Below are 13991 nucleotides of genomic sequence, written 5' to 3'. Positions count from 1 at the left end.
TAAAAATAGTTGGTTTTTAGTTGCATTCAACTTGAAAGGAGAAGTCAGCTTCACAAGCAGTTATGATGGCTTGATACAATTATATTGAAGAGACCTCCAAGCTGTAAATCCAGCTTTGTGGAATGATGAGGAGAAAAGTGGGGAAACAAAGGGCTCATTTTCAGTTGGTGCACCAACATACAGCCCGACATAGTGATGGACTGATTTTAGTATTACTGGAAGAGCGTGAGTAAGAGGCATTATTAAATAGTACTATAGTTCCAGATACAGAGTAGTTTAATTGCTGTGGAGACATCGAAGATTTAATTAGCAGACACTTTTGACTTGGGTTAAATTTAAAACTCTTACTTAAGACTGATTATGATTTTTCTGTTTAAACTAGAAACTTTGTTAAATGAGAGTAATCAGTCTTGTTTTGTGGCTTTGATTTCACCTACATTTCAGCAAAGAATCCCTCTAATCTTGTTTGGAGTAGCCTTTCAGAGTTTTTTTTCCTTTGCTTATTGGCATGGCATTGTAGAAGCTGTGGTCTTGGTTAAGCCCCTCTTGTCAAAATGGATTCCTTTTTAAGGTGCTCCTCCAAAGCTGTATAAATAATTTAATATCACTCATCTGTTTCTTGAGTTTTTTAAGATTATTTCTTTACATGTTGAAGCTCCATTTTTGAATAATTTATACATATTCCAATACATCTGTGTCAAACAGAATACGTAGATTTGCTGACATCACCAAAATCTCCTGCACTGAAATTCGAATGAATGATTTTTTAAATACTTTTTCCCTTCACTTATAGTGTAAACAGACAACGGAAAGCTGTCTGTAACATGAGTTATGCATGATTTATACTGTTCTCATACACTGCATATGTTCTATTGTACCTGCCTTTTCACACACCTGAATGCACATGCATAATTCATGGTATGTTTGTCTCATTTATTAACTGAAGTTTTTTTGAAGAGGCAAAATTACTATTCAGAAGCTGAACTGGTTGTGAGATTTTCAGAGTGCAGCATTTTACTTAAAGACTGCAGTAGTTTTCTTCCATTGGCAACCTTCTAAGTCTCCTTAAACAAATTTAATGAATGGCTGTGTGAAAACTTGCACTAAGCAGTGAAACTACGTGTAGTGCTGAGGCAGCTGACAGCATGGTGGTGCAGTATAAGGTCATATTACACTGCATCCTGTGTAGATGTTTTTTCAAGGTGAGTATGTGGAGTGAAGGGTTAAAGGCATTAGGTGTTTTTGGATTGAGAATTTGTGTTGAAATAGTGCTGTCAGTGTTGAGTGATGAGTGCAATGTGATTTAATACTAGTCATCTTTAACAAACTGTTCCAACCAAGAATCCATACAAAAGCAGTCCAAAATATGCCACTGTGGAAGGACTGAATTGACTTGAGTCATATGTAAGTGTACACTGTTACTGAAGTTTTGTGGATATACTTGCATTCACTGCATACCTGTAGCAGTGCAAGTGAAGAGCTAAATGTTGGTAAAGTGTATTTGAATAACCTGGTGAATTGAAAAACCATGGCTAACGAAACATTAATAATCACTTCAAAATTCAAACGTTTACTGGACGACTAAAAACATTCAAGGTTACTGCATAAGTACAGAACATGAGCTGCCGCCTCAGCAGTGGAATTGCATGTTCTCTTTGCTGTTCTTTTAAGTTTCAAAATATGCTTGTGGAATGTTGATGCGGCAAATTAAATATACTTTATTTGCTAATCTGAGTTTTCTATTCGGAACAGTGACTGGATTTGTTATGGTCGTGTAAGGAAATTTGACTTTACGTACTGAATGTGGATCCATACTCACTGATTGCAGGAAAGATAAACATCACAAAGGTTTAAGGATGGTGAAGAAGCCAAGTATATTGTAGGTACGGACAGGCAACAGTGACATCGTCACTGGTGTGAGGCTTTGTATGAGGCTTCTCTTTTACACGATGCTTTTAATAATTCAGGAGGCAGAAGATGAGATGAAAATAACTCTTAGTGGAGACTGCAGTTATTGAAACATGAACATAAAAAGAACTGATTACTCAAAAGTGGATTTTAAAGGAGACAACTTATTACAAAAATTGGAAGGTTTATGGCTGCCTTATAAGAACAGAGGGGCCCCATTATCAGTAAGCCCCCCCCCCATTCCAAAATCTGGCTCTCCAAAGCTAAATCAATAGATTGATTTTTGTTCCTGGCGGATTTGTAATTTTTCTCAAGTCTATAATGCCATAGTTGCAAGAAGAATAAAGAATTGTTCACTTTAAATGCTTTTTTTTCCCTTTTAGAGCTTGTCATTAAGATTAATAGCTTAATATTGAAAATGAACTACAAAGGGTGCAGATTTTAAAGTGTGGATCAGATATAACAAAGTGTTATGTCAGGCAACCACTGAGTGATCATCCTACTTTTGAAATCATTGAAAGCTTGGCCTGTCTAGAAAAGACAATTTAATATGGAATGAGTAGCAGTGACTATTACCAGTAACCACGCTGAATAGTGCTTGTTGTTTTTTTAAGAAACCGTTTACTTTGGGGGGGAAAAGGCTTGAATAATTGGAATTTGAGCTCATTTAAGATTATTACATGGTACATTTTTTTTCATCCACTGCAAAGAAAATCTTGATGGATTAGAAAGCAAAATAAGCTTTTTTACAAAAATGAATTCTTCCACTCCTGTAATAGAATGCTATAAACCACCCCGCACATTAGTGTCTTTCTAATGATCTTTTAATATGTTTTTTCCTAATTAGAAAATCATGAGCTGCTAAAGCTTTTTATAATAGCTAATCCTCCCTAGTGTCTCCAAAGCACTGCAAGTCCTTTCAGTTTCATCAGCCTTAGACTACAATGACTTTTGATTAATGGGAAACAAGTGTTAGAGGCATGAGGTCAGGAAATGTGTTTGTAGTCATCTGTCTAACAAAGGCTGGTTTGTCCATTGGGCTGAGGTGTCAGGAAGATTCATCCAGATGCCCTCCCCCTTTCCTCTCCCAGTGAATTCCATCATGGGCGTGTATTGCATCAGCATTTTCCCAATGTTCTTTAATCAAGTGTTTGTAAATCACATGTTTCACTGAACTTTCCGATTCAAGTTTTTTTCCTTTCTGGTTCGGTTGCTAAACATCTGCCGTAAGCACTTGATAATTTAATTTTGGGAAGGAAGTACAGCATAAGCTTTGGTAGTTGTTAGGAGCTCTTGCTACAGAATCAGTGCATAATGAGGACTGGAAAGTGTTTGTTTGAGGCAGTGGTTGGAAGATTCTACAGGTACATTCCTCTATTGACTGAGAAATGACAGAACTTTTTTTCTAACCATCTCATTCTCAAGGTGGTGAAAGACCTTGAAAAAAATGTTGAATTGGTGTGACCCCCCCCCCCTCCCCTTAGTTCTTCTGTATATTTTTCTAATGTTCATTTAGTTTATAGCCAAACTGCAGGTATTCAAGAGCAGTAAAAATCCAGTTTTTGATGTGCAATCTGACGGCCATGTGTGTCTGGCACTGTAGAACCTAAGGCAATGGATTCCCTTTTCTCTTTCTCAGCTTTACTTCTGTTTTTGGTGTGACATCAACGCTTTCTCCTTCTTTCCTGTATTCATTCAGCTGTGTAATTAGTTGTTGCATTCAAGTGTTTATTTAAACTCATTAATGTTATATTAAATACCTTTACGTGTCATGTTTGCAAGTGATGTAATCAGATTGTGTTGCAAAAACTGACGTTCTGGAGGAAAATCTTGCGACCTCTACGAGGAAAAACATGCTTAATGAAAGTAAGAGAACAGAGCATTGATCTGTACACAAAGCTAGTTGAATTGTAACATTTCTTTTGCTTTTTTGTGTTCCACTAACTGAATGGTGGGGCAGTATACTGTACATCATGTCCATCAAGGTGTTGAGTCCTTTCAGGAAGAGTTCAGTGTTTTGCCGCAAGAATGAGAAGTACATGTATTACTTTTTCTGACAAGGAAATGCAATTTACTTGACCTTAAAGCCACAGTCAATTGTATGGAAAGGGTTGGAGCTATCATTGAAAGAATAAGCAAGTCATTTAAAAAAACTTGTCTACCATTGAAGAAAGTTTTGTAGCTTTGTTAATTTTTCCTCCTGTTCTAAATATTTTGTCAACTACATCGCCAGCAGTAATACCACCCAGCAGCTTACTACTGGCAACCCACTGAAGCTAAGTAGGTGTGAGCCTGGTCAGTACCTGGATGGGAGACATCCTGGGAAAAACTAAGGTTGCTGCTGAAAGAGGCGGTCCAGCAGTCTGTGTGGGTCCTAATACCCCAGTATAGTGACGTGGACACGATACTGTAAAAAGGCTCTGTCTTTCGGATGAGATGTACAGTAAAACCGAGGTCCTGACTTTCTGTGGTCATTAAAAATCCCAGGGTGTTTCTGGAAAAGAGTAGGGGTGTAACCCTGGCATCCTGACCAAATTGCCCATTGGTCCTTACCAGTCATGGTCTCCTAATAATCCCCATCTCTGAACTGGCTTCATCACTCTGTTCTCCTCCCCACTAATAGCTGATGTGGGGTGACCATTCTGGTGTATTATGGCTGCTGTCGCATCATCCAGGTGGATGCTGCACATTGGTGGTGGTTATTATCTGTAAAGCACTTTGAGTGGAGTGTCCAGAAAAGAGCTATATAAGTGTAAGCAATTAGTTTTATGATAATCATGAGTTAATACAGAACAGTCTGTACAGTGGAACAATCAGGGCAAATGATCAATAAAACATTGATAGTAGTATCAATGTTTTAGTCTTTTTAAAAATATTGTTGTAGTTTGGGGATTAGCAGAATGTTTGAGGTTCCCAAGAAAAGAACCCTATATCAAGGGCATTCTCTGAATATTTGCATAGAATGTGTATCTGATTGGCTCACATGAACTCATCATAATGGTCAAAATGGTGAGCAAATAGTGGTACCAATGGACAACTCAAGCTCAAGTAACTCTTTGAATCATTAAGTCAGTCATTACAGAACATCAATATTCAACAGTGACTGGAGCATCCCAAGTATGGTCATTAAGCCAGTGTTCAAATAAATAGGGAAAGTAGGTCTCATGTCAGTGTAAATAGTACAGTAAACAGAGAGAATAGAAATCACCTCAAAGGAGAGAGAAAGACTAGACGAAAAGTGATTGGATCGTGAGAGAGAAACCTCCTTTTATAGAATAGAAAAGTACTGTACTCTTTAAGTAAAAGGACTTGCTGTTTTATGTTGTTGGGAATCCTGTTTGTCTGCGTTGTGGAATCCACAGGCTAAGGGGAATTCTCATTGTTTTAGAGATGCATTTGAATAGTGAGATAGATTCCCATTAGTTTATTTAATCCCTTTTGATTTGATGCTTGATCCGTCTGGTACGGGTTTCACCAAAGAGTGAACATTACTTGGTCTAGTGATATGGGGGTGAACAATCCAGTTCTCCAACATGAATATCAAGGAAGCTGTTTTTGAGATCCTAACTTTTAAAGGTACCATACACCCTGCAGAAAAGTCTTCAGACTTGCAGCAAAAGTCCCACTCTGATAAATTTTCATAATACACAGTTTTACTGTGCACACTCTGTGATATTATGTTGAATAAGAGCAGCTGCATTCAGTTCTGGGATGGGACTTTAAAAGAAAATATCTGCTGGAAGGTAGGCTATGTGGCGAATTTGTCAATTACAAAAAGCAGAACAATGCATTAAAAAGTTAAGTTGGTCTCAGTCACCACCCAGAGTTACTTAAAAATACCTGAAATTGCTTAGCAATATCCTAACTACTTTTTGTATTTTATGGGAAATTTAGAAAAAGCTCCAGGAATGGAGATTTTTAGTGATGATATGATGAATTCTGATACAGAAACGGCTTATGGTTAGGAAAAGTGATAGAATCCATTTTAATAATCAGAGACGGCAAGACAAATGCAAACGTGGTTGGATAAATAGCATGAAACAATCTAAAGAGACTTAATTTTAGGAGTGTTACGTTATAAGCATCACTGGTGCAGTTGCATATTCCATCCCATGATGATACTTTCTGAAAAACCTGTGATTAGGTAAGAAGTAGCTTACCACAAAATTCTCTTTCCCATTTTTCTGCACTGAACAGCATTTCTAATTGTTTAAATCTAATTGCAAATTATAGAAGAATGTTGATACAGAAGTTGATAAGAAGACAATCTTCCAGTGTAATCGGAAGTATATTAAACTACAACATTATTATATCTCGATTGATCATCTGAGTAAAATGTTGCAGCTTTTAAGAGGACTACTTCAAGAAACCTATTATTTCATTTGTTCTTATTGTCTTCTGTTCTGAATGACTCAGTGTCCTTCGTTTTGTGCTCAGATTTCCTACAGCATAATCATTAACTGCTTCCAGGAAATACTGTAGGTTTTCAGAGTGGGATGGAAAGGGATATATATCAGCAGTATACTATACTGGGGAGGTACAGTAAGGTGACTAGCAAAGAGATTTCAGATCATTTAATTAAGATTGATATTGGTTTGAGTGGGTGGTTAAATTGTACTCTTTCATGATGGAATTAGTAATTGTCCATCATCTCAGACATTTTTTGCACCAGCATGGGACAGAGGAGTGCAGAATCATGGTCACTCTCTTCAATCCATGCCTGCTATTGGAATCACTTGTTATTGGAACCTCTTTGGAGACAAGTTCCTCAAGAATGACACCAGTTTATGACAACAGTGCAAGCGCATAAGCATCCAGAAAGATTGATCATTGTTGTATGACAAGCTGACCATACTCTGGGGTAGTTCAGTATCATTACGTTTAATTGGTCAGTTATTACATTGTTTGAGAAATCTTGGTATCTTAATTATATACAGCAATTGAAGTTCCAGCCAGCAGTGTCTGGTCTATTTGGATTGATGTGTTCTCTGAAAGTGCTTTCCATTCCTGAGCCATTCGTGGGATTTCTTCAAAGCATTTTATTATTAAGATGATCTGAAGAAAAAATGATAAAGGTAAAACTTGTTTTACTGTACCTTTATGAATTTTAAGCATTCTGATACTAATACTGAATGTTGCATTTAATCGGGGAAAGTGTAAACTTCCTACAGTTCACTTCTATTACTGTCATGCGTTTTTCAATAAGCGGGCCTAACTGTTCATGTGAAAATGTTGAGGGAATATAATAAGCTGCACACCTACTGAAAACCCAAAGTATTAACAAGCCTCCTATTAGTAATGCGATGATCTACTTTCCCAGTGTAAGCTATATTAATGTAACACATACCTGAGTGACAGATTTGTGTAGCTATGAAGTAGAAAGTATCTATTTTCTGCTGCTTTGTTTTCTTGGAATCATTGTTTTTCATTTGTTTACTTCTCACTACAGTAGTAGAGTAAACTTGTGAAAATGAGCTATAAATGGTTGTCCAGTCTGGAAAAATGTGTATAGTTAAGGGTCTAATTTTGGTAGCTAAAATGTGGATCCTTTCACTGACTTATTCTTCTAATTCTAATTCTTTTGATTTCTAAGTGAAATTACATTTCTCCTCTCTTTGACATTGAATGTATTATTATTCCTTTTAGTTTTAACTTGCTTTCATTTTTACTGTCAAAACAATTAGTTCGACATTTAATTGCAGTTCTGGGAAGATTTTTTTAACATCATTAATATTTTAGCACCTTCTGCTGCCCAAAATGAGAACAAAAGCCATTGAATGTGGTAAATACAGGTTTTGTCAGCTTTTATAATCATTTAAAATTATTTTTAATTTAGAGCATGACTTGAATCTTCATCAGCTTGATCTGTTGCAACATACACTTGTCAGAAACAGCTAAGACCATAATCAGTGTCCATTTTTAACACCTACAGAAATTTGTAGATGCCAACAATGGGTGTTAGATGTTTATCACCTTATTTGTGAAAAAAAGTGCGTAGACATCTGTGAAATTAAGTTTCATTATATTGTTTTGTCAGAAAAAATATAAACCTCGAATTTTTAAGTGAATTAAGTATTGATGGGAGTTTGTTTGCCTGTGTGTTTTTTTTGCTTCGTGCTTAATTTTGCCTATTTTACTGCATCTTCACAATCAATTGTTGTATCTAGCCTCTGCCTAATTTAGTCCTTTCCTGAGAGATACCCTTTATCTTTGCAGGTGGTAATAAACTGCGCCATTCCCAAGGGGCTGAAATACAACCAGGCCACACAGACCTTCCACCAGTGGCGTGATGCCCGGCAGGTGTACGGTCTGAACTTTGGAAGCAAAGAGGATGCCAATGTTTTTGCCAGTGCCATGATGCATGCCTTGGAAGTATTAAACTCTCAAGATACAGGTATGGGACTGAGTTGCAAAGGAGTTTATACTGAAGATCGCTGAAGAAAACCTCACTAGAGCAACATCACTTTTTTGTGCGATGTGTTTTGTGCTAGGGCTGGTTTCCTTGTTGCTCTTGTCTAGTCCATAACTCCAGCCTTGAGTGCCTGGTCCTTAATCAACGAAGTGGTTTTGTTCCTGTCTACTTCCAACCTGAACAATAGTGTCTTAAGAGAAGCTTTTGGAAAGGGCTGCTGCCTTTACATGCTTTCAAGAGGCTTTTGTCTAGATTGCTTTAAAATACATTCTGAATGAAATGCCTTGCTTCATGTTTTACTAATGAAACAAACAAGATGGGAGATAATAAACGTAGTCACTGCCAGCTGTACACCACATTGCTACAAGATAAATTAATCTTTACCATATTTGTGAAATTATTAGAATGAAGATACAATTTCTAAAATACCCATATTACTGTTACCCCAGAGTACCAGGGACTGCCCTTTTTTGAGAAAGAAAATTTAGATGTGTGGAGGTATGGAGTTACACCTAAACGCTGGTAAAACGGAGAAATTAGTGTTCTACAAGGATAAAGTGACATTCCTGTGTAGCAGATGATCACGATGACATCATAAAAAGTATCAAAATACAAGCCAAACATATTAAGGGCTTCCAGTGTCAACTGAACATTAAATGAAGCACTTAATAAGGCACTGGACCACCACCAGCTGCCAGAACAGCTTCAATACACCTTGGCATAGATTTTACAAGTGATTGAAACTCTAATGGGGGGATGTAACACAATTCTTCTACAAGAAATTTCATCATTTGGTGTTCAGTGTTCATAGTGTTAAGTTGGGCTGGGGCAGCTATGGCATATGGCTTACTTTGTTTTCATACTCATCAAGCCATTCGGTGACCACCCATGCACTGTGGATGGGGATATTGTTATCCTGGAAGATTCTGTTCCCATCACAATAAAAATGTTTCACCAGAAGATGAACATGATCACTCAGAATGGCTTTGTATTCATTGGCATTTATTTTGCCCTTTAAGGGGTGGACTGCACCTAACCACACCAGGAAAATCCAGGAAAATACCCCACGACAGAACTGAGCTACTGGACCCATGGGAAATAGGCACTCAAGACTGTAGGCTTCTTTAGGTACATACATGTACTTGTCCACTTGTTGAGAACAGGGAGAAGGATGACTCATCTGACCATGACTTTTTTTTCCACTGCACACCTTTGCACCACTTCACTCACAAAAGTGCATTTTTAGATGTAATAAGGGGTTTATTATCTGCAACCCCACCATAATATTCTTCTCTGTGAAGATCTCGATGGACTGTACTTGATGAAACTCCCTGCTCACACCTTAGATTGGCATCTGCAGGTCAAGTAATTCAGAGTTGCGCGTCTGTTTTGCCTTGCATCTTGACCCACTGCACAGGCATCATGGTCGAGGAGTGCTTTCGTTCACAATTGCTCCTAGTTGATGACGGCTTTCCTTCAGACGTCCTTGTCAACATCACCTTAGCCACTGTTCCTCATGAAACATCAGCATGTTGAGCAGTCTTTGTCCCTCCTGCCAAACCTGCCCCCAGCAATCACCCCTCTCTTAAAATCACTGAGATTTCTTCTTCTTCCCAAAGGAAGACGCGACTGGGCCTGCCCAACATTTTTATACATGACCCTAAGCATGATGGGATGTTATTTGCTTAATTAACTCAAGAACCTGTGTGGAAGCACCTGCTTTCAATATACTTTTTATCCCTCATTTACCTTTATTTTTGCAGTTACCTGTTTGTCCAGACATATAATGTGATGCGCTTGTAGATCCCTCCTATATGCAACTTTGTTGCAGTGTGTTTCAGATGTTTAAAGTAGGAGTTAGAAGTAATAAGCTTGGTTACTTTTATTTAAAGAGTATTCCCTGTTTGGACACAACAGTTACTGTATCTCTATATCCTGTGAATAATAAACCTCATAGTTCTACGGTAATATAAGGACTACTTTCACTGATCCAGTTACCACTCATACTGACCTGCTTAACTAAATCAGTCCTTTTTGAGTCTTCCAGTGGAATCTGAAGAGCTGAAAATGGGAACTTATTTTATCTATAGAATACAGCCCCTGCGAAAATGTTGTAGGCCACTTACTGATTGTTTTGAAAAAAAAAACTGAAATATGTGAACTCACTCGCATCAACAGAGAAAATTCCAGGCTTATACTTTTACAAGTACAAGCTGTGGTCCCCTTACTGAAATAGCAAATATAAAAGACAGCTTTCCTTATTGAATGATGTCTTTGGCTTCCTCTTGTATTTCTTGGGTCATTGAAGGCAATGTGATAGAACCTAGTCACATGTTTGGAAAAGCATGAAGAATAGAGCTGATATTAATCGATTGGAATGTTTTTCAAACTAGCACATTGAGAATCTTTTTAAATTCCTGACTACTGAAAGCGTGACTTTTAATGATGCAGTCCCGAGCACATGCAGTAGTTAAAATGTGATTGTTGATAGTAGTGACCTTGCGACTATTTGCTGATATGCAACCATCCTCTATGTTGTTCTAAAAGGTTGGGAAACCTGAAGATCCTTTCAGTTGTGTTGTACAAATACCTTGGCGGTTGCATAATGCTGACTGAATGGATAAGTTCAAAATGCAAAAAAGTATTCTCAATGTTGAACAAGACAGTCTTCAGAATCCTTTGTTCACAATCGGAAGTCATTTTGTTTTTCTCTTTCATTCATGGCTGTATCAGCTGGTTACCACATTGTTGATTTTGTTCCCCATCAACTCCTGATTCTGTTATTTTCCTCTACGTCCTGACCTACATCAGTGTTATTGAATCTGAGAAATCGCAGGTGACATTTCTCATGTGAACCTGAGTTTGAGGTTGAATTTTATGCAGAGCATTAGATTTTAATGGACAGGACAGACCAGCTTAACCAGTGAAGTGCAGATTGAGTTCTGTAGTTTAGGCTTCGCTGTCGCAAGTCTGTAGTGTCACTAGCCAGTTGTGACAGTGTTTCCCTGAATTACAGTATTCAATTGGTTGAACTCCACAGGGATTAACTGGGCTTTAGGTTGGCAAGAGCTGCATGGTTTCTGTTAATGCTGAGTTTGCTGTAGGCACTGTAGGGGACAGTTTTAAAATTAACTTTGCATGTTTCTAAGGAATGCCAAGATTTTGAAGAAAACTAGTCCGCCTTAAAAAGTGGTTGCAATGTTTTTCCAGCATAGTGCTGCAGTGCTACCACTAATATAGTAAGTACTAAAGGAACTTGAGGCATCTTGCATCAGAGTTCCAAATAAATGGAAAAATCTGCTGACTGTTGCTTTCTACAGTACATAGTTACAGTTTACATTGTTCTTGTTCCTCTGATAAAGTTATTGTTAATACATTTGATTTTGACTAAAATGTTTTAGATGTATTTGCATAACACAAGAATTAACAAGGCGATGTTCTGTTCCAGTGGTTAAAGCATTTACCCCACCCAATGTGAAAATGAGCAGCTGACATCAGCATCTTGGACAGCATTGGATACATTAAGGTTTTTGGGCATTGTGGCTGTGACTGATAACTCAGGCATGCTACTGGGGGTTAGAGATGTGAACTGTGCTGGGCATAGAGTGTGCTGTTCCAGCCAGGCTATAATTTTAACATTTAGTTTAACTTTTCTTTACTGAAAACAGATGAATCATTGTTCAAAAGATGTTATTTTTAGATATGATTCATTCCAAAATCTTAGACGATGCATTTTTGGGCAACACAATCCTCAAAGACGGCATTTTCTAAGCCAAAGTAGATTGTATAACCTTGCTCTAATAACTGCATCTTATTGTGGAATACAATGACATTCACCTTTTACTTCGATAATCCCTCTTTATTTGAACAACTATAAAATTCTTTGCACCCCATTGTTTATTCTCTTGTTATCAATTGTAGTTATGTTTTTTACTACAATTTTTAGAAAACACTTTTGGTTCTTACTTTAGTTGTCATTTTCCCAAAAAGGAGAGTTTTGTATTTAAACCCTCTTTGATGGTCACCCATTTTGTAAACAAGTTTGTAGTCACACACATAAAAGCACTAATATAAAAAAGTCACCATTTATGGGTGAACCTGTTTCAGGATACATACATTTTTGTATTTGGGAAAGCAAGTTGATGGTTTTAGCCAATCTTTTCACCACACAGACAGTGATGATCCTTGATTTCATCCCAGTGAGCTCCAAAATTAGACTTTCTCAAATGTATGCTTGGTGAGTAGCATTTAAACCTTGATTGGCCTATCTGACAGCAAAGGATATTCTGATGGTGTCTGCACCCATAACTGGCAGTTGAAATTACTGAATCTCATTCTTGAGGACACTGACAGTAGGTATGGTGGTGATGCTCTTGTGCTAATTTATCGTAGGGTTGTATGGCATTAGAGAAGCAGGAAAATTTGAAACAGGGCAGTGAATGTAGCTCTGTGTGTTCTCCACTTGGGGGGGGGAAAATCATGTAATGACTTGTTTAATGTTGTCCTACAATTGTCTTCATTCACTTTCTGGAATTTTTGCAGACTTGAAAACTTGTTGTTTTTCCTCATGAATGAAGCCCAGACGTCCATCATGTGAATCATTTTGTTCTAAACTGTCTTGCATCTAATTCTTTGAAGGTCAGAGGAAACACCTTCATACAGATAGCCCAAGAGCAAGATTCAAATGGAGTCGTGCAGATATTTAATGAGTTAAATGGTGATCTATCAGGGCATTTAAAAAATTGGTCTAACTTGACCCATGTGAGGTAGTCAACCTCCATATAGGGTGATAGATTTATGTGTTTGCCTCCCATTTTATTATACATTTCAAAATAGGTGGGTATTCTGATGATGGGCTTTAAATTTACAGTTTTTACTAATTGTCCAGTATGTCCCTTAAATTGGAAGGCATGTTTTTTTGTGGCAAGTGTCTACCTGTTTACGCTATACTGCGCCACAATTGCATTTACAGCATCTGATTTAACATGTGTCCCTTCTGCTGTGCTTACCCGTTATAAGTACAAAAAACACATCTTGACCATGTAATTCCTTAACCATTGATAAAGTTAAGCATCAGAAAAATCTCAGCTGTTCGGATAAGTAGAGGTTTCCAAAATATCCGTTTGAGTGGGACCTTCATAAATCCTCTACACATCCAAGGAGTAGGGTTTGACTGTAGTCTTGTAGACCCATTGTAGGGCAAAGTAATTGCTGCTGAGAATTTGCTTTACTGACTCAGAACACCATCAGCCATGTCGGTGAGCTGTGAGACTGCTGTTTGATAATGGCACCACGTGAATTGCTTTTTTAGCTTTATCACCAAGCATGGTGCCAACCGGGTGTACTGCTGGCATTGTTTTTTTTTCCCTTGGTTATCGTATGAGGCCTTTTTTTACCTTGCTATTCTGAAAGTTAAAGTATAATGCTGTAGAAGTCTTTATTGTCCTTTGTAGAAGGCAGTATTTCCTTGCTTGCTGATTCTCTGACAATATCAGTTTAAAAAAAATCTTGGGGTTTGTCTTTGTTCTTCTTACCTAGAAGTTTCCTTACCTAGAGTCTGCACAAAAGGTGGTTTTAAACTGGTGTTCGAAAGCACTTAACCATGTAACACATACTGTGGCTGAGACAAACCAATGGCAGAAGTTCAAGTAAATTCAGTTTCAGTGTATTT

General features: G+C 37.6%; 1 protein-coding gene across 15 annotated transcripts in view; it reads left to right on the top strand.

Annotated features, from left to right (window-relative positions):
• Nucleotides 1-13991, top strand: part of enah (ENAH actin regulator) — a 153244-nt gene that overhangs the window by 72160 nt on the left and 67093 nt on the right. For all 15 annotated transcript variants that reach the window (XM_088928389.1, XM_088928295.1, XM_088928382.1 and 12 more), the window contains exon 3: nt 8125-8302. In XM_088928389.1, coding sequence (XP_088784515.1) covers nt 8125-8302 — 178 coding nt within the window. The remainder of the gene's footprint in view (nt 1-8124; nt 8303-13991) is intronic.

Source organism: Atractosteus spatula, chromosome 2 (genome assembly GCF_055471065.1).
Source record: "Atractosteus spatula isolate fAtrSpa1 chromosome 2, fAtrSpa1.hap1, whole genome shotgun sequence".
Taxonomy (NCBI): domain Eukaryota; kingdom Metazoa; phylum Chordata; class Actinopteri; order Semionotiformes; family Lepisosteidae; genus Atractosteus; species Atractosteus spatula.
This window is presented reverse-complemented; position numbering and strand designations above follow the sequence as displayed.